At 43.0% G+C, this 22,813-nt stretch overlaps 1 protein-coding gene across 2 annotated transcripts in view; it reads right to left on the reverse strand.

Annotated features, from left to right (window-relative positions):
* Window positions 1-1,137: 1,137 nt before the first annotated feature.
* cdh8 (cadherin 8) overlaps window positions 1,138-22,813 on the reverse strand; it is an 83,100-nt gene continuing 61,424 nt past the window's right edge. Inside the window, exons 6-11 of one of the 2 annotated variants that reach the window (XM_070909233.1) lie at window positions 16,720-16,967; window positions 9,345-9,481; window positions 6,728-6,849; window positions 5,885-6,002; window positions 1,861-2,112; window positions 1,138-1,631 (exon numbers count right to left, since the gene is read on the reverse strand). In XM_070909233.1, coding sequence (XP_070765334.1) covers window positions 1,138-1,631; window positions 1,861-2,112; window positions 5,885-6,002; window positions 6,728-6,849; window positions 9,345-9,481; window positions 16,720-16,967 — 1,371 coding nt within the window. Of the gene's footprint in view, window positions 1,632-1,860; window positions 2,113-5,884; window positions 6,003-6,715; window positions 6,850-9,344; window positions 9,482-16,719; window positions 16,968-22,813 lie in introns of both variants that reach the window. The other variant, XM_070909226.1, reaches the window with a different exon arrangement.

Below are 22,813 nucleotides of genomic sequence, written 5' to 3' on the forward strand. Positions count from 1 at the left end.
ATATACTTTACACAGAATTAGCATGTGTCAGAAAGGTCCCATTCCTGCAGTCCCAATTAATTAGATCATCTATATTGTTAAAGTAACGTAGAGCTCTTGTTTGCCTGCTTACATCTAGTCTATATCATATCATCTGCAATAAATTCATGGTATGGTTTGGCTGTTACGAAGTAGTGTTCAAGTGGTTGAAAAAACGGCTGAATGTGAAATAATCTAAACACACTCACTTCAAATTGTCAGCACAGAAAAAAATGATTTAAGAACAAAAAATACAAAAACTCATAGAACAATAATGAAGATCTCAACACGTCTCTTGTCAAAAAACAGTAGATTACAATTGTATTTAATGTTGCTTCTGTAAAAAGAAGGCCTCAGAGTTTCTACATTTCTCTTTTTTGTCTTCATGTCAGTCTTTTATAGGCTAGTAACACTTGCGACCCACACGTGTAGCGTGTAAATACAAAGAGTTGTATAAAGCAAGCCGTCCAGGGCTTTAGATAGTTTATAAATGTGGCCACCAGAGAAGATATAACAAATTCAACTTAAAGCCAATACTGGGTTGTCTTTTTGCTTTTTTCAAATCATACATACATTCATCGTTGTAATGTAGACCATATATTGCTTTTTCATTGTCATTTTGTCTCAGATCACCAATCAGCTGGGTGGCTTAGGGACACATGAAACAAGAGTCCCTCTGCAGCTTCTGAGGTCCAGCTTGCTGTCCATGGAGTATGTTGTCCGCTCAGAAAACCCAACGATATTCATTAACGCCTTTCATCGGACAACTACCGGTAATCCCAGGGTTTTTCTGCTACTGGCAGTCACAGCAAATGACTAACACCCAAAATACTGCTAGACACTCCACAACGGAATCTAAGTTACACTCCACAAGAATCATAGATCTCCTAATAAAGACATTGTTTGGCTCAACAATTACAATGCGCTTGACGTAGTGGATGACGACTGCTATACCTCACTCTAAGAAGAATACAAAAAGGTGGCCTCTCTTGTTATTAACAGTTTTTTCTTTTTAAACACCTGTTTCTAAAAGCCAGCAAACCCCCTAGTGTTTAATACACAATTATGTGGACGGAAAAACAAAAATCAGAAAGGTCTTTTTTTCTAACAAACCAAAGGTCAGGTCTCGCGGTCGCTCTCACCCACTGAGTAGAGCTCCCCAAGTCTTCTGAAGCGTGGGCCCCACTCTCTGAGATAGTCATAGTTCTGGTCCGAGTCTGATGACGCCGTCTCCAGTGAGCTGAGGGAGCCGGCAATGGATCCCCGGCCCTCGTATCCGTAGATCTGGATGGAGTCGTAAGGCGGCGCTGTGGGGTCATTGTCTGCCTCATGGAGCCGTACGTTGATGAATTCGTCTACGTCCACGCCGTTTGGGCCAGAGTGCTGGCCCGCCCGGGGCATGAACTGCAGGTCAGGCTTGATGTCCTTGCGTGGCAGATAACCATTGATGCCATCCGGGTTCTGCAGCGTTGCGATGTCGAAAGCCTCCGTGTCCTCCTCGCCGCCTCCTTCGTCGTCGTAACGGATGATATTCTCCCTCACGTCTTCGTCATCCTTTATAATCAGGGGCTCATTCTTGTGTCTCCTCAGGGTCACAAATAGTACTACTATTACTGTCAGAAAGAAACATGGAAAGAAAGGAAGAAGGAAAGAAAGAAGAAGTCTAGGTCAAGCTTTGACGTGGATTTGAAGTGGATTTTCTGTCAGTAAAAGCAGATCATTCATCGAGTTCAGATTATTATTATTATTGTTTTATCATTCATTCGTTTTTTAAGTTTCCATCTACATCTGTTATACAACTTCATTGCAACAATGTCACAATGCAAAAAAGAAATACCTCACCTAACAGTATTATAATGCACGCCAGGATAGCAATGAGAGCTCCCATACTAAGGCCGATGGGTAAGACGTAGGCCTCCACGTTGCAGGACTGGACAATGCCGTCTTTACTGCACCCGCAGACTCGGATGGTCAAGGTGTTGGTGCTGCTCATCGGTGGATTCCCATTGTCCGTCACGATGATTGGCAGGAAGTACATCTCCTGTTTCTGTCGTCGGAATGTATCATGCTTGGCTAGAACGCTGATTGAATTGTCTGTCAGAGAGAGGTAAAGCCAGAGATGATTTTTTTTGTGTGAAAAGACCATTATTATTCATGGTGGCAACAGACTGAAGTTCTATTATTAAATTGTGTGAAGATCAGTGCAGCATGAGGGTAAACTAATTTCGCATCAATCGTCACTAGGCTTTCTAGCACTCTCACATTCCAATGCTTGCAGATGGATTTCAGCCACCTTCCCTTTTCTCGACTGTCCAATTTGGGAATTCTGAAGGAAGGCAAGCCCGAGTTTGCTGTCCCCCTTTGAAAGCTGAGGAAATGAAGGGACCACGGCAGGCGACACTGACTTAGAAGATGGCACATGTCGACCCAGAAAGGTGCCAGCTGCTCTTTGATGACACTTCTGTGAAGCTGTCTGCTCATTAGCTGCCTCTCCTTACCCTGCTCACATTATCAAACACTTGCATTCCCATAAGAATCTACTCCTGCTGATCATATGGAAAACGTACAAGATTTTTGATAGCCTAACCTTTGCCTCTTTGCTTGAGGGTGCACTGAAGAGTGGGGGGAAATGGAGATATATTTATATAGATTTTTATATATATATATATATATATATATATATATATATATATATACGCCATAGAGAGACGGGCCATGTTGAAACATTCGTGTTGACAGAGCAAACTTAATCAAAAGATGGAATGCATCATGATAGAATTATTTGCTTTGTACAATCTGTAATTGATGTGAACATATGCTCAGATTTATTTTCTTACGAGTGCTGCCACAAAGTGGTACGCTGTGCTTTGTGAGCACCAACATGTCCTATTTCATTTGGATCATTCAGCAGTGCATAGTGAGTATGCAAGTATCTAATGTACTGTAGTAAACCATCAGGGCTTGTCCTCGTATACAGGTCATTTTCATTTTCTTGGCAACTATTGATGGTAAAAATAGAACTAAACATTTCCTGCCCGTCAGCCCATCTACAAAAAAAAAAAAACTGTGACTCAAAGAGAAAGACAGCTGTACAGATAACCTTCAAACAGATTGAACTCCGAATGCCATTTTTATTATCTTTTATATATTAGGGCACATTATCGTGCTTCATCAAGTGTTTCACCAAGCGGCTGATGGGTTATGATAAAAAGCGGTGTCCATTGAAATATTAATTGTCACTGTAACAAAAACAAAAGCTCATTTGAATTCATTATTAGCTATAAATAATTGAATGTGGGAGGTTCCAAATGGCAGAAGTGACAGCAGAAGTGACACTTACAGTCGCTAACTTTCTGAACTTCTGAAGTCTCTTAAGATGAGCAACTACACGCAGCACATTCATCAACGTCAAACCAGCAGGACTTGAATGCTTGACAGTAACATAATACCAAAGGACTGGAAGAAGCAAAAGAGGTCATGTTGGTAGATCCAATTTTGTATAGACACAAATACTCGCTATTGTAAAGATGACAATTTGTATCGCTCCTGTCCTACTGATGGAGGAACTTTCCCACCACTGGCCACATTAAGCGTGTCTGATTTCTTCACCCTGCATACTAAATAAATAAATACAGTGTTGTTGCATGTAAAAGTGACGGATGCTGACATTTTGCATTTTTAGTAGGATTTTAAGCTGTTCAGTGTGCTCTTAGCTAACTGGCCTAGCATTAGCGATCCCCTTTCCCTAGATGGCTGTTTGTCTGGTCGCTCGTTCAGCAAGCCAACACAAGACACATCTCCGTGATTGGGAGGCATTTGCTACAAAGCAGACAGTTGCGGTTCTGTGTCTGCGGCTATTTTTGTGTTGTGTCGCAGCTGTTGACTCGCTATTAGTCAGTGTCGCTGTCAACCAGTAATTGAACAATGACGGGTAGTGCCTTATGACTATATGAAGAAGGCATTCGGTGTTGTTTCCAGCAGCAAACTGACTGGCTCACTGTATACCACGGTGGCCCCGTCATGAAACCAATAAATGTGAAAGATTAATTTCTCCCTCCTTGGGTACAGATCCCAGACCTATAGGCTGTAACAGACTCATTTTAAAGTCCAACTGAAATTGAATTGTGGGATTTTTCCTAAACAGCAGCCACAAATTACAATTATGGGATAACATGACGGGATGGGATTACACAAAACATAGTCTAACATTAGCATCAGTAGAGAGGCGTCATAAGGTCACTGAACTGACTCTGTAATAGCTATTAGAAATTTGCTAACATTAGCCACCACAAGGTACTGGTCACACCAGACCAAGTAAGGCTGTAGCTGCAAAACCCCAGAGTGTATTGAATTGAGCAAGGGTGCATTTTGCTAATGAGTTTAACATCACTTTAACTACATTTGTAAGAGGTAGGCTGTGTAATTTCTTAACACAATTATAACGTTAAGCATGGAGTCTGAAAAGAGTTTCTATCAGCATAATTTCATTTTTGGCAGTGTGGTGAATGTGTGTTGTCTCAATTACGGAGAATGGGATGCTCTGCTCTGTTGCAACCCCGCCTCCTGAGCACAGAGTGCTCGATATCTTGCATACAGCCGGTCAGAACCTTAGCCATTTTCCACAGTGTGGACAACCCCTAACCTCTTCACTGTTCAATCCCTACAATTAGACTCATCATCGCAAACAAAAGCAGCACACAGAGGCTCACAGGAGCCTGACGCTCTTCACTGAAGTGTCTCCCACAGCTGCCGATTCAGATAGAAATAGCCACTGAAGTGCTGGAGGATATGGTGCGATGGGCTTCTTTTCTCTCTTCGGAATTAGCAATACCATAGACAAGTGGCTGGTGCGGTATGTCATACATAGAGCCGAGCCACAACACATTTACTTTGGTTTCAGACAAGTGAGAAGAATGCAGACCTTTATGTTGTTTGGACTAACGCAGAGCTGTGCTTAAGGTGGTGAAACATTCCTAGTGAGGGGTTATATATCTGTTATATCATCTTAAGAAACTATTAAATCTCCTCTTAACAAAAGGGCAGGGTTCAGGAACCCGCATGTTAAACAGCTCTTCACTTTTGATTCAGACAGGATTTTTGCACATACAGTATGTGACAGGAAAAATATATATTTCCTTCCTTTAGTTATTGCTTAATGTTGTCAAAAGAGATATGAAATAATTTGCCAAGGCTATTTTTCTGTTGCCTGTGATTATAACACTGGCGTCTCGTGTTTGCTAATGTACCTGTTTCAAAAGTAAAAGGTTTTTATTTTTGTCAAAAGACGGCTAGTCCATTTGATGACCTGATTTTTATGGACTCTTCCTCCGTCGGAGAGAGGTTGCAGTAAGTTAGCCTGCAGCCTCTGCGTCGAAACAGAAGGCCAGTACCATATGAAGATTTTTTTGCCCCAAGCTGAAAGCATTACACAATGTCATCATGAACACAGCCTGTTCAGAGCCAGTTATGGAGGGGAGGCAGGAGAAGAGGAATGGAATAAAGACGGAGAAAAACAGCAAATAAACCAATCAGAGTATTTAGCAAATGAATTTAGTACCATCTGCCATGCGGCAACAGCTCCTGAGGAGTCACCCTACATTGAGCTGCAAGACTACCAGGAAAAGCCATTTGGATCCCATTCATTTAGTTTCTCTCAAAACGCACTGGGGAGTAAAAAGAAGCTGGTGTCCAGACAATTTCACATCTGCTAATTGTGAGCTACACTGATCCACCAGATTTCATCTCGAGTATGGCTAACATGCCGCGGGTTAGAGATTAGACTGGAAAGCCATTGGAGAAATTTGCAGAAACTTCACTCACCCTGCCACGGAAGAGTTACTTCTCTGTGATTTCTTCCGTTACTCACCTTGGTTGTTTTTGATGGTGAAATTGGGGTTGTTGAGCATCTCCGGGACGAGGCGATAGTCAAAGTAGTGGCCCTGGATCGGGTCGTCTTTGTCCACCGCGCTGACAGTCTGGATCACCTGTGTTGAAAACAGAGAGACAAGAAGATATACAGAGGAGGGCTCGAAGCCATTAGAGGAGGCAGCCTATTCATTACTCTGTTTTTGCCACCGCAGATTGCCTCAGTCTAATACTGGCTGGATCACACCTGATGAAATATAGGCCCTATTCATTCCTGGAGTTTGAGATTATTATCAATGAGGTCCTGTCTAGTCTGGCACACTTTCAGGCTCCTGGCTCTATCTGTTAATCTGTCATCATGGGTCTTATCGTGCTGTATGTCTTATGATTGATTGGAAATTAGAATTCAGGCCCTGCAGGACAGTTTCCCTTTTTTTTATTTCAGTACCCCCCCCCCCCCTTCTTTCAATAAAGCTCCCTATTGTACGCAAGCAGGTCCCCTGAATGAGGTCGATTGATGAGAAGGAGAATGCTAAGTACTTGTCCAGAGTTTTTGGCTGGGGGAAGCATTGTGCCATCTGGAGGAGGACATGAAAGACAGTCTTGAATTATGATCCACTCTGATCAATCCTGACTGCTCTCATTTCCCCTTTGCTCTGCACACACTGTGTCAAGGGAGGACTGTTGCAGGGAAAAAAGGGCCGTACTCCCACCTCTGTAGTTTCCCAGTGAAATAAATAGGCTATAATTCACTGTGGCCAATCATTACAGGGGAGGAGAGAGAGAGAGATGGAGAGAGAGAGATAGATCACTGGTTTGATGAATGAGCCACTTCTTTCCTTACCTGTCCAGGTTTTCCATTTTCACACAGAAAGGCCTCGTATTCGGTGGCAAATTCAGGGGCATTGTCATTAATGTCCATGACTCTGATGGCCACAATTGCCCTGGATATCTGACTGTGGTTTCCTAATATACGGTGTGAATTAAGGATAGGTAGAGAGAGAGAGAGAGAGAGAGAGAGAGAGAGAGAGAGAGTAAGGAAATCAAAAAAAAAAAGAGATAAAAGGAGGGACAAGAGCAGATCAATAAGAAAAGACGATGAGCAAAATTGAAAACTGGAAAAAAAAAAACAAGGTTACACATGAAATCCCAGGTAAATTCTGTGACCTAGTTTTAATTTCCTTTGTTTTCCGTCTTTATTTCTCCCTTAATTTCCTGAGCTGATGGGAGGACAGATGATAAGCCACATCAATCTACATTTCAGCCGGCATCAGTGATGCAAAACAGGATTCTAGGCAACAGAAAAGAAAGAAAGAAAAAAAAAAAACCCTCCCATTCTACGTGCTTTTGAAAATCCCCTGTACACTGTAATGTTTAAAACATGAGGGTTAAAACATGCATATTAATGAGTCACTGGTAACTGAAGTCTAAAAAGACAATAAAAGGCAGTTTAATTAGATTAGATTTTGATTGGAATTATTCATCACTGGCAATTGACAGTCCCTTTCGAGAGTCCCCACAAACGGTTATATTTATTAATCAGTAGTGCAAATGCCAACTTTTAAAGCAATTATCTTTTAATGTGGGCCCCAGAGGGCTGTGTCACTGTGGCCAATGACACTGGTATGTTTTTATTTTTTTAATTTTATTCAGGGCCATGCAGTTTGCCCCCTCTTCACCTCATAAGAAGAATGACGCTATGTGACGACAACGGTGAGTGCATTGTCTTGATGTTGTGGGACAGGAACACAAGCAGAAAAAAAAAAAAGAGTCATACAGTCAGCAAATGTGCTGGTTAATGTTGGCCAGAAAGCACATATCTACAGTTAGCTACCACAAGCTACTGGTCATACCAGACCATGTGAAGCTGTAGCAGCAAACACCCTGAGTGTCATGAAGCTAGGCTGCATTTCATTGCACCTGAATTAAAGATTGTGGTATGTCTTCTTTAAAAAATGACATAGTCTCACTTTCACTGGTATTATGAAATTGAACAATTGCCTGAGAAGAGTAACAAAATATGCATTTATTTGCATGAAAATGTCATAGGATTTCTTTTACAGGCAAATATATCAATATAGCCTCTCTTCATTTTGACGTATTTTTGATGAAACATAGAGAGCAGTGGACAGGATGCCCCAGAAATCCAAGGCCAGCAGACAGGCAAAGGAGACGAGTTGAAAAAGAGGTAAGCAGTGAGGAGAGTGGAAATTGACAGTCTGATAGACAGTGATAGATGGATTAGAGCAGAGGGAGAGAGGGAGACAGAGCCCAGCCGCCCCCCCCCCACCCCCACCCCTACAAAAGTGACTTTCCCCCAGCAGCAGACAGGGAATAGAATCTGATTAGTCAGATGTCAACCGGTGCGAGGCGGCAGAACGCGCCTCCGTTTGGGTGGCAAATGGCATCGGGATAGAACTGGGAACACATCTATTCCTCTTCACGCCAGAGAAGACACCGGCTTTCCCCTCCCCATCCGTGAAGAATAGCAAAACTGCCATATTTATTTTGGCAAATTCCTATTAGGTGTTTTCAGAGATGCCACTATCTCGAGCCACAGTTACTTTGCCAAGAGGCATGAAGGCACACTTTAAATATATGGGTGCAAGAAATGACAAGGCAACCGGCTTATCAAATGAGACACATTCAATTCCTCCAACGGGCTGCTATGACGGTGGGATTTGTCTGTGCTGCACGGCCAAAACATTATGACAGCGTTTGGGCTTTCATTTATTCTGACAATTAATGTGTTCCCTTTGATTAAGGAAAGAAAGGGACAGATAGAGGGTGAGACAGGGAGAGAAGGAGAGAGAGATAGAGGACAGGGGGAAAAAAAAAAAAGTTACAAGCTGTGTAAATTTCTATTCCAATAGCTTTAAGGGGTACATTAAGCTTTATCACAACATACAGCCCCCCTGAAACAATCTGTATGCAAATAAAGCCTTACATATGGTTTGAGCTGTTTGTAGCTCTGCCGGCAAGATTTTCTACGTAGTCAGTGAGTTCTTGCGGTCTCGCAGATGTTCTTTAATCTGTAATGGATGCTGGCGTTGGAGCAATCCACTCTGGAGCATGTCTTTAAAACTGTTTATTTGATACGTCTTAATGTTCTTGCACTTCCACAAATTGACTACTGAGCTGTTTAATTCAATCAAAACTCAGCAAATCAACGTATTTAATGCCTCCGTGGATTCAAATGCTAATTGTTTGTGCCATACTCTCGGAGCGATTAAAAGCACCGGTTTATGCTGTTGAACAGAGGATTGCGTGTAGCAGGTCAGTGATTCCTTTGACTGGGACGGCGAAGTCGCTCAGAGGGAGAAGATACGGAACGTGTCTCCCTCCAGTTCTGAGTTAGTAAAACTTGCATGCCAATGAAAGCCTAATAGTGTGTTGATTTCGGAAAGGGGACATTACAATTCATGAGGAAGTGGGGAACAGAGCCAGGAGAGGTCACTTACTGACTTCTGTGGCGGTTACTGTGATGTTGTGCCACATGTCCGTCTCCCGGTCCAGCGGTTTGGCCAGGGTGATCTTCCCATCGTCCACGTTGATGTTGAACTGCCTCTCCAGGTCTGTGTGCCGATCGATGAAGTACCTGCAGAGACAGTCGATTGTCAGAAAGTTTGAGCCACAACTCTGAAGCGACCCCACCACTGCAGCATCTTTTCACAATCCGTTGTGTGTCGTTGGCTAACAGGGCCTTACCCGTCAAGAGAAAGCGGCAGATTAATGCACATTATAAACAGTGGGGAATCAATAATGATCTGAGGAATAATTACGGCCTTCACACGAGCGGCAGGGGGCATTAAAGCCCAATAAGGTCTGAGAAGCCCTCCTCCCAACCAATCACGGCGACGCCTCCCTCCTGCGAAAAAAGACCATTAGCACATGTTGTGTCAGGGTAAGAGATGGGGTGTTGTTAACCCTGTTTGGGATCTGTCAACACTCAATGGCTCCCAAAGGCTTTGCATTAATGAGTTAGGACAGCATTGTGTCACACATGAGATCTAACAATGGGGGGGGGGGGGGTAATGGATGTAATGGAGATGAACCAATGACCGGCCTGTTATGTGTGACCTTGTCTGATCTTAGGCAAAATGATTTTGTTTTCCTTTCAAACCAGTAGCCACTTTTTGGTCCTTGTAAAGCAGCACACTTTTCAAATGAATTAAACGATACACTTGTGAAACGTTCCTTTCCCTGTGACACACTGACTTTTTCCAGATTTGTACAGTCTTCAAAATACAGTGGCAAGACATAAAACTCACCAGGAAAAACTCCAGCTGTGGTTACGAAATTGGAATGCACATAAAAGAGAATTTTCCGATGCCACTTGAAGCTGTGAAATCGCTCTTTCAAGTAGCGACGAGCGCGGCGCCAATCCATGGGACGAGCCCACACGAAACGGACTGAAAAAGAATCTGTCATTATGGGTCATCTTTGGTTTCACATGCTTAACTTGCCATCATGTGTGACTGTCGCAAACATCCTACTCACCCAAAACCCAAGGCCCGCAGTGATTCACGTGAGCTAATTACACCATGTACTGCACAAGTGTTTCCGTGGCTCCAGGACAAACTGTCCCCGCGTCCCCTTTCTCTCTCTCTCTCTCTCTGTCTCGCTCTCACATCTTCCCTCACAATCTCTCACCCACTAACAGTCAGAAAGCTGGGTCTCGAAAGCTCTTCTTAATCCAATTCCCCTATACAATTCTTCGCAGACCCCATACCCCGCACAGACATCCCTCGGCCACCAGGCGCCCCGCTCACCCTGTCTCCCTTCCTTCCTAACCCTGGGTCTTGTAACCATCTCGCAGTGGAAGCGCTCATCCCTACCAGTCCAGACCTGTCGGCAGGAACCCTACGGTGTTTGTACGAGAGAGAGAAGGGAGAGGGTGGAAATGGAGGGATACAGACGGAGGGAAAGAGAAATGGAGAGAGTGCACCAGAAAAAAAGACAAAGTCGCAACAACAACAACAACAATTTATATGAAGGAGGATGCTGCTTATACAAGAATGGTGGGAAATGAAATAAATAAACCACTGGCCCAGATTCCAATTGTTGGGGAGATGTACCGAGCCGTGACATTTCCATTTTTGAGATGAAATGGTGTAAAATCCTCTAGACGCCGGGCTGGGAGAGGTCCATGAGGACCCCCTCCCAACCCCCCCGCCCCCCCCTCTCTCTCTCTCTTTCTCTCTTGCCCTGCAGACGCAGAGCACTTTCAAGACAGGCAGACAGCAGCGAGCCACCTGGGAGCAGCCTCTCTCCCGCAGACTGAGTGGATTCCCAGTCAAACTCTGACAGCCTCACGTGGAAGCGAGGAGACAGACCCTGAAATGTTCTGCCACCTGTCACTCAAGCTGACACCGTGATGTGAAAAGAATTAAAAGCAAATAATAAAAAAAAAAAAAAAAAAAAAGGGAAGATATCCAGCGTTATGTGTGCGCCGTTTTCCTGAGTGTGATGTGGGAATGCTTCGCTTTACTTTATCGCGGGCCTTTAAGCGCCACCGGGCTGACCTCGGTCTAACAGTTAAACATCACGTGCAGGCTGTTCGTGCCAAGTACTTTGGAGCTGTGAAGCATTCGTACAACTGACGCAACATCTACAACCAGATATGTTAAACGCTAATCAAAATTCATCAGTGTGGCAGAAGCTGTTCTGTGCGCACACACACACAAAAAAAAAGAAAAATATAAGATGTAATCAGTGAGAGCATTCATTTATGGTCCTTTTGGTGCATTGGTGAGGCGTCTCTGCGCTGCATGCCTCACAGATCACCTGTCAGTCAAAACCGGTACGGCCATGTTCTCTGTGAGAGTTTCTGTGGGTGGCAATCTTTTGTCTCCTCAGCCACGCCGGCTCTCATTACTCACGCTAACTACCCAGTGATTTCTCTTTTCCTTCACTTGATGCGTGTCAGGCGCCTTTTTCTCCAGGAAAGATGTACCAGACACTGGGCAGCGAGTGTAAAAGGCTTCATCAACTCAATGTACAACAATAGCTCAGTCGGTTACAGGCGCCAGCAACGCAGACTTTTATCTTAAACGTGACGTTACAATTAAGAGCAAAACATATTGAATCAAAAATGTTTTTGTGATTGATCTTGAAACCTCAGTGGGAGCAGACAATGATCCAAGGTGGGAACACACTCACTGTGGCAATCCACATCTGTCACCATCTAACCTCGAGCCATGTTGCTACAGTGTGGCTTCTGTATCACAATGAGACGGTGCAAACAGACTGATGATGGAATCCAACAGAAAAACAGTGAATTATCCAAGAAATCCTCTGTGACCTCCAGGAACATGGATTATTGTCAACAAGAGACACTCTTGTTGAGTGGTTCCTTATTTCCAGGAAATAGGCAAGTACAATTGCTAGTGCATTCAGCATCAAATTGAATTGTACGTATGCATGTCTATGTGAGGGAGACAGGAGCGGCACTCCACAGATTTTACAAATGAAGCTTGTCCGTTTATTGTTAATGTGCTCTGTCACTCTGGGGGGAAAACAACCCTCATGACATCACCAGGGTCATCGGGTCTAATGAAAACGTTTTGGGAGATGTGGGATCTGGTGTTTTTGACTAATCTTGACCCATACTAGGGATTCAAAGTAAGGATATCTCAGTCTCTGCTTCGTCAGTTTTGAACATTCTTGTGATTCCCAAACTTTATGAAAGTGCAATACTAAATCGCTGGAGTACCCCACTGATGTAAAAAAAAAAAAAAAAAAAACTGCACTGTGCTGCATGACCACAATACCAATACTAGATTTGCGAGGGCCAATATCGATATTTGAGAGTTCTGACAATTATACATTTGAGACTATGTGACTTTTGATTAACATCACTGTGGCCACAAGTGACAATTACATGATATGAATAAATGTTAAACACTGTGAAGCCAGGAAATGGACGCAGCGATGTCAGTCACGCAGGGAGGCGGTATTAGCGCGAGTGCGTTTAATGGATTAATGGTGTGTTTTACTGCTTGCGAATTCAAGCTTTCATTTGTAAGAGGGACATTGTGATATAGTATATGTCGTAAGTCAAATGGCATATATGTGACAGATGTACAATATTGACCATGCCAGTGTATCATGCTTTGGTTGGCATTGCTGCAAGGTATGCATCATCCCAAAATTAGAGGCCGAAAGGTTAAGCAGCCCAAGGAAAGGTTTCTGCGTATGTGTGTGTTTTATCTCCCTCAGAGTGTGAGTGTGTGCGTCTGAGTGACTGAGTGCCTGCAAGTTGGAAAGAGAAGGGCTTTTCCGCAGAGAACAAAATGCCTCTGTGACATTCCTGCTTGTTATTAGGTCGGTGATTCCACTGGGAGGATCACAGATGTAGAACTAATTTTTTGCCGTCCCCTGAATGCTGACCAGTTGTGTTTTAACACTGCATTTTATTCAGGTTGGATCCCAGGCCCTTTTAACCGGGAAGGTGATTTTTCTTTGAGAGTCAAACATCAAAGTATCAAAAAAAAAACGAACAAAAAAATAAAGTAAATCCGTCCTGCCCGAATAGGCCTTCCTGGCGTTAAATTCCCATTCATTTTAAAACGACTGCTCGTATTACCATATGCAGCACGTCAGCTGTCAGCTGTGCTAAAACAACATAAGGAAGCCTGCAGAAAGAAAACAAGCTTTACAGAAGGCCGCTATGTCCCTGCAATTTCCCTCAACAATAAAAGAAGAAAAGGAGAATGAAGACAAAAAAAAAAAAAAAAAAATGTTAACCAAACTTAAGCTTAAAATCCAAAGCACATTTTGCGAATGCTTGTCACAGCATCAGTACTTACTGGAGTAAAATACAGTCACAGCTATTCTATGAAATCCAGCAGTTCGTGTCAGACAGCCACAGTGACTGCCAGATGTCACATTGCTTCTTATCTGTGATCAGTCAGGTAGAAAACAACAGAGCACAGGCTCCAGAGAGAAGCAATACTGAGGCATTTTTTCATGGAGTGCACCTGAAATGTTGTTGGTTGGGTGCATTAAGTACAGCTAAGGGGTTGTTTGTCTCCTGAGTGCAGAGGACATGGCAGCCCACCAGAGCACTCGCCCCAAGTGGTTCAGACTCAGACTAGTTTAGTCTGGTCTGGCTGGAGGGGGGGGGGGGGGATTGAGACGGAGAGCAAATTTTAATCAAAGGGGTCGACTGGAGAGCTCGTTCAGATGGTGGTCAGGAGAAAGTCCCCTCCACTGCTACAGATCCACCTTCACTAAATGCAGCTTTCTTTCAGGGCGCCTCTCCCCTCAAACAATTTTTGAAACAGAAAGAACAAGAGACTGCGAGGGGGAGAGAAGAGGAGACAGAAAGTGTGTGTGGGGGGGGGCTTTACACTTATTTCAAGTGTAAAGCTGCATGTGTTACATTATCGTTTTCACAGGAATACTAACTGCTTATGTATTTTAAATCACCTTCAAAGCCCTGTCCATGTCTGGTTCCTTCCCCGTCAGCTGATTAAGCGATAAGTGACATTAGAAAAATAATCAGCAGCTATTTTGATAATGTATTAATTATTTAAATCAGTTTTCAACCACAAACTCGAGCAACTTACAGCCTTTCTCTGTTGTATATCATTGTAAACTGAACATCTTTTGGGCTTTGGATGGTTGGTTGAACAAGATGCCACCTTGGATTAGGTAATTGTGACAGGCATTTTCACATGTTTTAAAGGCCAAATGATTCATCTATTCATCCAAAAAAGAATTGGCAGATTAATCAATAATGAAAACAATTGTTACTTGCGGCCCTGCATGCATTGCGAACAAACTAAGTTTCAAAGTCTAATTATCGAGCCCATCGGCGAGTGAGGTTTTTTCTCCAGATTTCCCACTATTTAGAACATACCTCTGATCTTGTAAGAGGCATTACTGAGGCTCCAGCCTTCTGTCAGCCAGAATATCTGGAGGGATTAAAAGCGTCCATGCTGTAATCATTCTATCAGCCCAGAGCGCAGAGTCACAGGCTAACACCGACCCTGGCTGGAAGTAACATCAAATGGTCTTTGGTGAGGGGGTGATGCATCATATTAAGCCCTCCATGACAATAGTTTGTTTCATCTCACCCCCCCCCCACCACCTAAAAGAAAACACTAGACGTCTGTGACAGATCACGCTCATCTTGAGGATTTGTGTGTGTGTGTGTGTTGGGGGGGGGGGGGGTGCGTAAAAATGTACATTTGGACTTCAAAGAAAATCACATGCTGCGGTGCATCAATTTGTTTAGCGACAAAATGCAAACTGGCAAGAAAGCGTCTGGTGGTGTATGTAATCTTTGAGCAGTTACCCCCCCCCCCCGGATGATCAGTGGCCTTACAGGAGTTTGGCAGATGATTAATACTGTACTCTAATAGCCACTTACTGCTTCTTCTTCTTTCTCCCGGAGAATTAAATTGAAAGTTTGAGAATGAGCTTTATTAAAAAATCTAACAGCTCTTGAGAACATTTTCAAAAGGCTCCATTCTGTTTCTCTCTGACTGCAGTGGATTTTTTTTATTTTTATTATTTTCTTTTTTTTGGCCTGACAGTCACACAAAGCCCTTGAGCAACAATCCATTCTGAAAATAACGAAAATTACTTCTTGGCGAAAATTGTAAAATGGGTGATTAAAAGCATAAAGAACGCTGCGAGTGTAAGTGAATGACCTGAGGGGGGCGCACAAAACATTTAACAAGTGCCAAGACAGGATGTTGATTTCTGGACAGTTTCATAGCAGCAAATGTGTGAAGAGATCATACCAGCAGGGTGCTGCCATTTGCATGCACACTCATTCATTATTTAGTCACTTTTTCTTTCAATAATGATGCACTGAAGGGGGGCGAATAACAAGGAAGTAGGCAAACATAACTAGCTCTAACAGCTGCAAATAATTCAGAGGAAAATGCTATTTTGAGATTATCAAATCCAATGGACTTCTATGCACTTACGATGTAAAAAGAAATCAGTAATTTACAAAACTGGTCTCTGACTTTGTCTCTCTATCTCCCTCTAATCCACATATAAAACAAAGACTTGCTCAACATGACACGAAATAAGGACAGACAGAGGCAAAAGATGCCATTATACGTGAAATATACTTCTCTTTCTACCAGGGGAGGGACATCATGCAACCTCAGGGCTCAATTCCTCCTGGCAATCTCATCACTAAACATGAGGATGCCACCAGAAAAGGGGGGGAAAAAAAGAAGTAAAATGAACCGGCCCTGCTCTATAGCCTCAGCCAATCTATGAAACCCAGCCTGCTCTCCGCCCGCCATGCAATTACACACAACCTGTTGAGTGTTGTCCCGGGAATGCGGTCAGCAAGTCGCTGGAGAATTAATGAAATGCCAAGATGGAGGGAGAGAAATTGCCTGTATAACCTATCCTCAAGGTGCCCTTGTGGTATTTCCAAGATTAAGTCACACAAGAGGAGAAAATATAGCAGCGCCGGTCACACATTGAAAGAGAAAGTTGTGCTGTCTTCAACTCATAATCTACTTTTTTTTTTTTTTTGTACATCTGTGGAAATGAGAGCAATCATCGGATTGCTTCCTCACTGCCAACAGCGCTACCGCAGTCTCCAAAGGTCACAGGCATGAAAGGATTTAATTGCATGCCTCAGTGTCAACCCTTTTATTAAAACAACTCATTATAGCCTGAAAAGACTCATTTGTTAACCTATACTCTCCATCACTTCTTGAAGTTACACTAAAGAGCGTCTTTCTTTTTTTGAGTTTTGTTACTGAACTGCTCTGGTCAGTCAGCAGCAGATGGTTAAGCAGTAAAGGATGAGGTTTTTCCTCAGCAGCTCACTGTTTACTGCAGCCACTCTCTTACCTGACAAGGCTCCCAGTCAAATCCGGATCCCTGGCGGTGACGGTCCCTATGACCGTGTTGATGGGGGCATTCTCGTTCACCTCCAGTAAGTACACTGGTTTGGAGAAAACAGGAGGTTCGTCGGAGTCTTCGACCACAATCTTAACTGTGGCGGTATCCTTGAAGGGCCCTCCGCTGCTGGGCTCAGAGCGGACGTTGGTGGCTTCAACTTTCAGGGTGTAGGCTCTCTTGCTCTCGTGGTCTAAAGGCTGCGGGGAGGACAAAGAGAGACGTGGTCAAGCTTCATTGCCAGGATAACACCCATCCAAATGAGCAACTTATCATATTAAGATGCACTGTTATAGATTAAAGGGGTTTCATTGCGGGGGTATGTAGGTTCCAGTGTTTTTAGAGCTTGACTGACGACAATACGACAACCTAAAAATGGCCATTCTGCGTAATGAACGCGTTTACTTTCGATACTTTAGGTGTATATTGACGAAAATGCTTCTGTACTTTTATTCAAAACAATTGGAAACAAAGGATTTTTAATTGTAAGTCAGAATTATTGTGTTGTTATGTACATATCTGAATATTTCATTCATTTTTAATAGATGCTACACCAAGAAGTGAATTGATTGTGTGAACGGCCACAATTAAAGTCCACACTTAAAGCCCCTATGCGTAGATTTGAAAATGTCTAACTCTGGCGCCCCCAGTGGTAGTATGGAAACGCTGTCTGACAGCAGACTCTGAGCTCAGTGAGCGTCCATACTGGTTGACTAGTTTTGTCATTTTTCTACTAAAATGATTCATTCCATCATAAAAAAAAGACGCTGCAATCGCACACATATTACACCTACAGGGAGCTTGTTGATTTGAAGAGATCGTTTGTGAGTGACTGTGATAATGTCTATGGTGTCTGTCTACTGCGCAACACACAACCCCCTCCCCCAGAATTTACTTGATCATCATTTTGACTTAAATCAATAGAAGTGTAATTTTCAAAGTTGGACAACCTGAAAATATTTCCCAACCTTTATCGGCATGAAAGAACATAAATCTCCCTGCTAATGCTCTCAGTGACAGCAGATTATTAGAGCTTACGTACTGCTATCACAACCAGATCACATTAAATAAATGGCAAAACCGGTGCTTATTCAAGACTATCAACGCAAGGTGTAATTTTCCTAAGAGGAACAAAAAACATTTTGCACATGACATGTCGTTGTGTGACTGACAGGTCTGTTTAAGCGCTACTTTCAGCGGCTATACAGCATTTCCTTTACAGATGGCTCGTCATTAATATTTAAAAAGAAGAGGAGAGTCACAATTTCACTCTCTTGGCATCTCCGAGGACACCCCAGACTGTCACAATTTCATTCTGAATCACCTCTGGTCGAATAATGGGATCAAGTCACTTCCTCGCTCCATAACCAGGATTTATAGGGAAATCAAAACTGGGCCTTGCCGCTTGAGGGGATAGGAGCTGGCTTGGGGAGAGGAGCAGGGCTAAGAAGAAGGGAATGAACAAAACGAGAAATGTATTCAGTTTGAGAAAAGGGGGAGAGAGTGAGAGGAACTGTCCCTGAGGTCAGACAGGGCCAGTGTTGAGAGCTCTGGGGGCAGGTGGGTGGAGGGGTGAGACAGTAGCGAGGGGGGGGGGTGACCTGGGGCTTTGACGTCCACATTCCTACACTCCTGGCATCAGGGCACGAGTAGACAGACCGAGGCCCCTGAAGCCTCTCCAAGCCCCACTCCTCCGTGGACAGAGAAGCTATTTGGAACACTTTCATTATTAACCTCCCCTCCTCCTCCTCCTCCTCCTCCTCCTCTTCACTCCTGACACCAAACCCCTCCTCCATTCCTTCCTTTTCTCTCTCTCTGATCCTACCGTCTGTGCTGAGAAAGTACATAGTGTGGCTGGAGCACGAGCCAACAGATTACACTTTAATTCAGAGGGTACGGTGGAGTAAGAGCCTGTGTAAGACTGTGGCTGGATATTTAACATTTTTATATGGAAATGGAGAAAAAGGAAAGGCCTGAGTTTTAATGTGAATTATTATTTGAAAGTCATTTAGTGGTACAAACACTGGGCTAACTTTACTGTAATGTAATGACTTTTTTTAAGTATGTAAATTAAATTTGCCATTTACATCTGAATATTGTAATTCTAGCCCATTCCCTTGGCTTATTGATATGAACCAATACCGGGCATGGGATACTGGAAATTGTACAACATTGTGCATAATCACAGGAAACAAATGAATGCACTGGCATATCAAAACAAGATTCTTTTTGGGGGGGCCATTTCAGGGGCAGTGGATACAACATTTAAAATACTATCATTAAATTGTTACGGGGAATGTGTTAGCAGTTACATCCAGCAGACACGGAGAAACATTAGCATTCGCTTGGAGTCTCGTTGAGGCAACCTGATCAATTTAAGTCCAACAGTCTCTTTTTTTAGCTTTGCCTTGTGACCTCTGTCTCTGTGGCTGCTGAATGAAAGGTTGTGTGCCCTAAAACAATGAACTGAAAGATGCTAAAATGTTCCATAGCTGAGGGGAGATTCAGAGCCGCACGCTAAATATTAAAATAGTTCATATCAAGATATATAGATGAACGCAGCATTAAGAGTACTAGTATTTTTTTTGGTGACCTGCCTTTCACCTGTACATTAGTTACACAGCAGATATAGCACGCCACATCCACTTCATCCAGGAAAACTGGCTCACATTGCTTTGCTTCTCCCTCATCAAAATATGCCAGTATCATTCCCACTCGACAGCATGTAAAAAAACAACTTATTATATTTGTTTCCGGTGTCCGAACACTGTTGCTGGCATATTCAATTACACCAAATCCATTTCTATGGTTTGGTAAACAGCCACACTGATTAGCCTAGTTAAGTTTGATTCAATATTTGCAATATCAATTACAAAATCAAAAACAAGCATCCGTGCAAGCTGCTCTTTTTAAATACTGTATAACATCCTAGCCATGGAATCAGAACGCAAGCCAATTTTGACCCGTTCAAATTATCAATTCAATAAGCGCACACAGCGCTTTGACTGAGTAATCCAGGGAGAGCCACTTTGATTTTTATTAGTATGCATGGTGGTGCTGTTGTACGGCTACTGTTGATTATTAAGAGATTCAAGAGTGCAGAAGGAAAACAGTAGAGCTCTGTACCAGACATTTTGGAGTCAAGGTTGCACGGCCCGTTTACACTATTCCTGCTGGACAACATGGCTTACCTGAGTGAGGCTGAATTTCTAAACGGGGGACAGCAGACTTAAACTAGGCAACAAAGAGACGTCCTTGTGTCTCCTGTGTTCACCCCCACCCCCATAACCCCGCTGTGTCATTTTTCGGGGTCTCTCTCAAGCGTTAGCATCAAATCAGTATGTACACACAGGCCATTTAGAGACTTCAAAGTTCAGCGTTGGCTGCAGGGGTGAAAGCTCAGCATCCCACTAACATCCCTCGACAGGCCTGGGGGCTGACAGATAAAAAGCTTAAAAACCCAAACAGCAAAGGATCTCTCCCCTGGTTTGTGCCTCTCCAGCCTCAGATAGATCAATGTGTTTTAACCTTGCCGCAAAGAATTTCATATCATTTGAATTCCGCGTCAGATGGCAGTTTATAGACCCGTACAGCTGTTGACAGGGACAGGGTGCGTTGGGGTAGGGGTGGGGGGGGGAGTTACACCGAATCTTTTATTCTGTCACCCCGGTTGGAGGATAACACCGGTGAGGATACAGAACAAACGAGGAAAAAGCACAACAACTGCTTCTTTTAACTCATCCTGACTGGAGACGCTGCCGTCTGGAGGGATGCAAAAACAGTAAGTGTGCGAGTGCCTTGCTACTTTCCCGGCACATTATCATCTTTCTTGCTTTAGTGATGTAGGCAACCGACCCAGGACCACAGAGAGAAGGCTGAGCAGACATGGGAAGCGCGAGTGGGGCCTGCGGAGGTTGCCTAAAAGACTAACACATTTGACATTTGCTTTGTCAACAGTTGGAGATTTTATGACTTTGTGTCGAGTTTGTTCTCCAGCACTGATGTTGTCTTTAGTGGCAGTGAATTGTAGTCCCCGCAGATTGCCTTAGCTCTTATACATTCCACCTCCCACGCAGTTCATTGTTCACACTTTGACAAAGTCACACCACATGTCCTTGGGGTAATGTCATTTTACATCACGACACAATGGCATTCCGCATTTGAGTGATGTATAGCGTTTCTCCGCGAACACTGAGCCAACCGTGACTCAAGACTCAAGAACGCCCATCCATCAATCATGTGTATGATTCAATATATGCGAGCATATTCCACCAAGCAGAGCATCTACAGACTAAAGACTGTGGAATACATACATATATAAATAGCATGTGCTTTGGCATCTTTGATACCATGTGTTGAAATCTCCGTTTGATTTTCAACAGATGTCCTTGAGATACGGCTGCGCCCAAACTTGCTTGCAGGTCACAGTGTTATTAAAATGCATTGCGGTTTTCAAGTGGAAAAATTTCACACTTTCCGTATTGAGCAAAATATGGGATTTGGTTCTCCAAATGTCTACAGGCAAGAAATGATATCCAGGCTCAAACCTCTACAGCTTTTATCCTGGAGGACTTATTAATACTGCATTTGCACTGCATATCTAGAAACATATTACATTGTGTGAAAACCACTGAGATCCTGGGATACTGTCAACAGCAAAGCATGTGGCCAGCCTTTGCCATACTTCCATGTTAGCTGGTGAATACTATGCTATTGATACGAGCACTTGCTTCACCAACGTCACACTGTAGCATGCCGCTATATGCCATTGTGTTAGAGATTCAGGTTTTGTGGCGGTAATGTCGTTAGCTTGCTTTCCACAGGACCATACGCATGGGAATATCTTGATGAACGAGCTTAATGAGCATTGTCTTGTCTTCTCTCAACAGCGACTGCTAATGTTCCCTTGAGCAAGGCAATTAACCAGCAAGTGCTCCACTGCTTTGGGGCCAGCGGTAGAACACGGCGGCTCTCATATGTGGATGTGTTGGCATTGAGAAGAACATCAGGCAACTTTGCGTTCAGTCCATCTGCAATCATGGTGATGGTAAAAAAAAAAAAAAAGAAAGAAAGAAAGTCCAGCTAGAAAACTTAGCAATATATACAAAAAACCAAATGCTCCTTTAGCCTTCAAGGTACTCAGGGGGCAGGCCCCAGTGTTAATATTTAATATTTAATAGTCATACTACTTAACTTAAAAAATGAAGGCAGTATTTGCCCTTACCTGTATAGTTTGTATTTCACCTATTTTATATTGCAGGTTTGCTATTGGTTAACAGATAAAAACGGTGAAAAGGTTAAATTTGCAGCATTTTACAATGCTGTTTTAAGTGTAACTTTACAGTAAATTACTGGCCACTGATTCAACTCACGCAACTTTTACAGCGTGCTGTAATTCTACAACAGCATGCCGTTACATCACATTAATGTGATGTACTGTATGATGTATTGTATGACATTTTTCAGATGTATTGTATGACATTTTTCAATCAATCAATCAATTTATTTGTCACATGCAATCATACAAGGTACAATTGTAGCATATGCAATCCCACCAGTTCCTTCAATTAGTCTATTAAAAAGAGTTTCCAGTAAAGTTCAATACAGTGATGAGCATTATACTGCTCTCTCACAGCTCTATTAATTAATGGCATAGCTGACTGCAAAGTCACAGCATACAGCTGTGATTTTTACTGTGAAAATGGAACAGTGCGTTGCTGAAAGTAAAGAAAACAGCAGCCAGTGCTTTACTGTAAACTTAAACTCAAATATTTGACAGGGAAAAGCGCTGAATTTCACTAGAAGTGGTACAGAAGAGGCAGAGCAATCTGGCCTCATGTTAGCACGCCATTTAAATTTTGAAAACGCAATTTTTTTTTAATACACTTTCCACTTATGTGTTCAAGAAATGAGCTGTAGCAGCTTGATGCAGTTCTAGGGTCAATGGAGATCTTAGTCAAGGCTGAAATCTTTGAATCAATCTGGGGTCATGCGTTGATCGATACATATTGCAATATCAATAATTGCTATATCAATAAATGGTTAT

This window comes from Enoplosus armatus, chromosome 1 (genome assembly GCF_043641665.1).
Source record: "Enoplosus armatus isolate fEnoArm2 chromosome 1, fEnoArm2.hap1, whole genome shotgun sequence".
NCBI lineage: Eukaryota > Metazoa > Chordata > Actinopteri > Centrarchiformes > Enoplosidae > Enoplosus > Enoplosus armatus.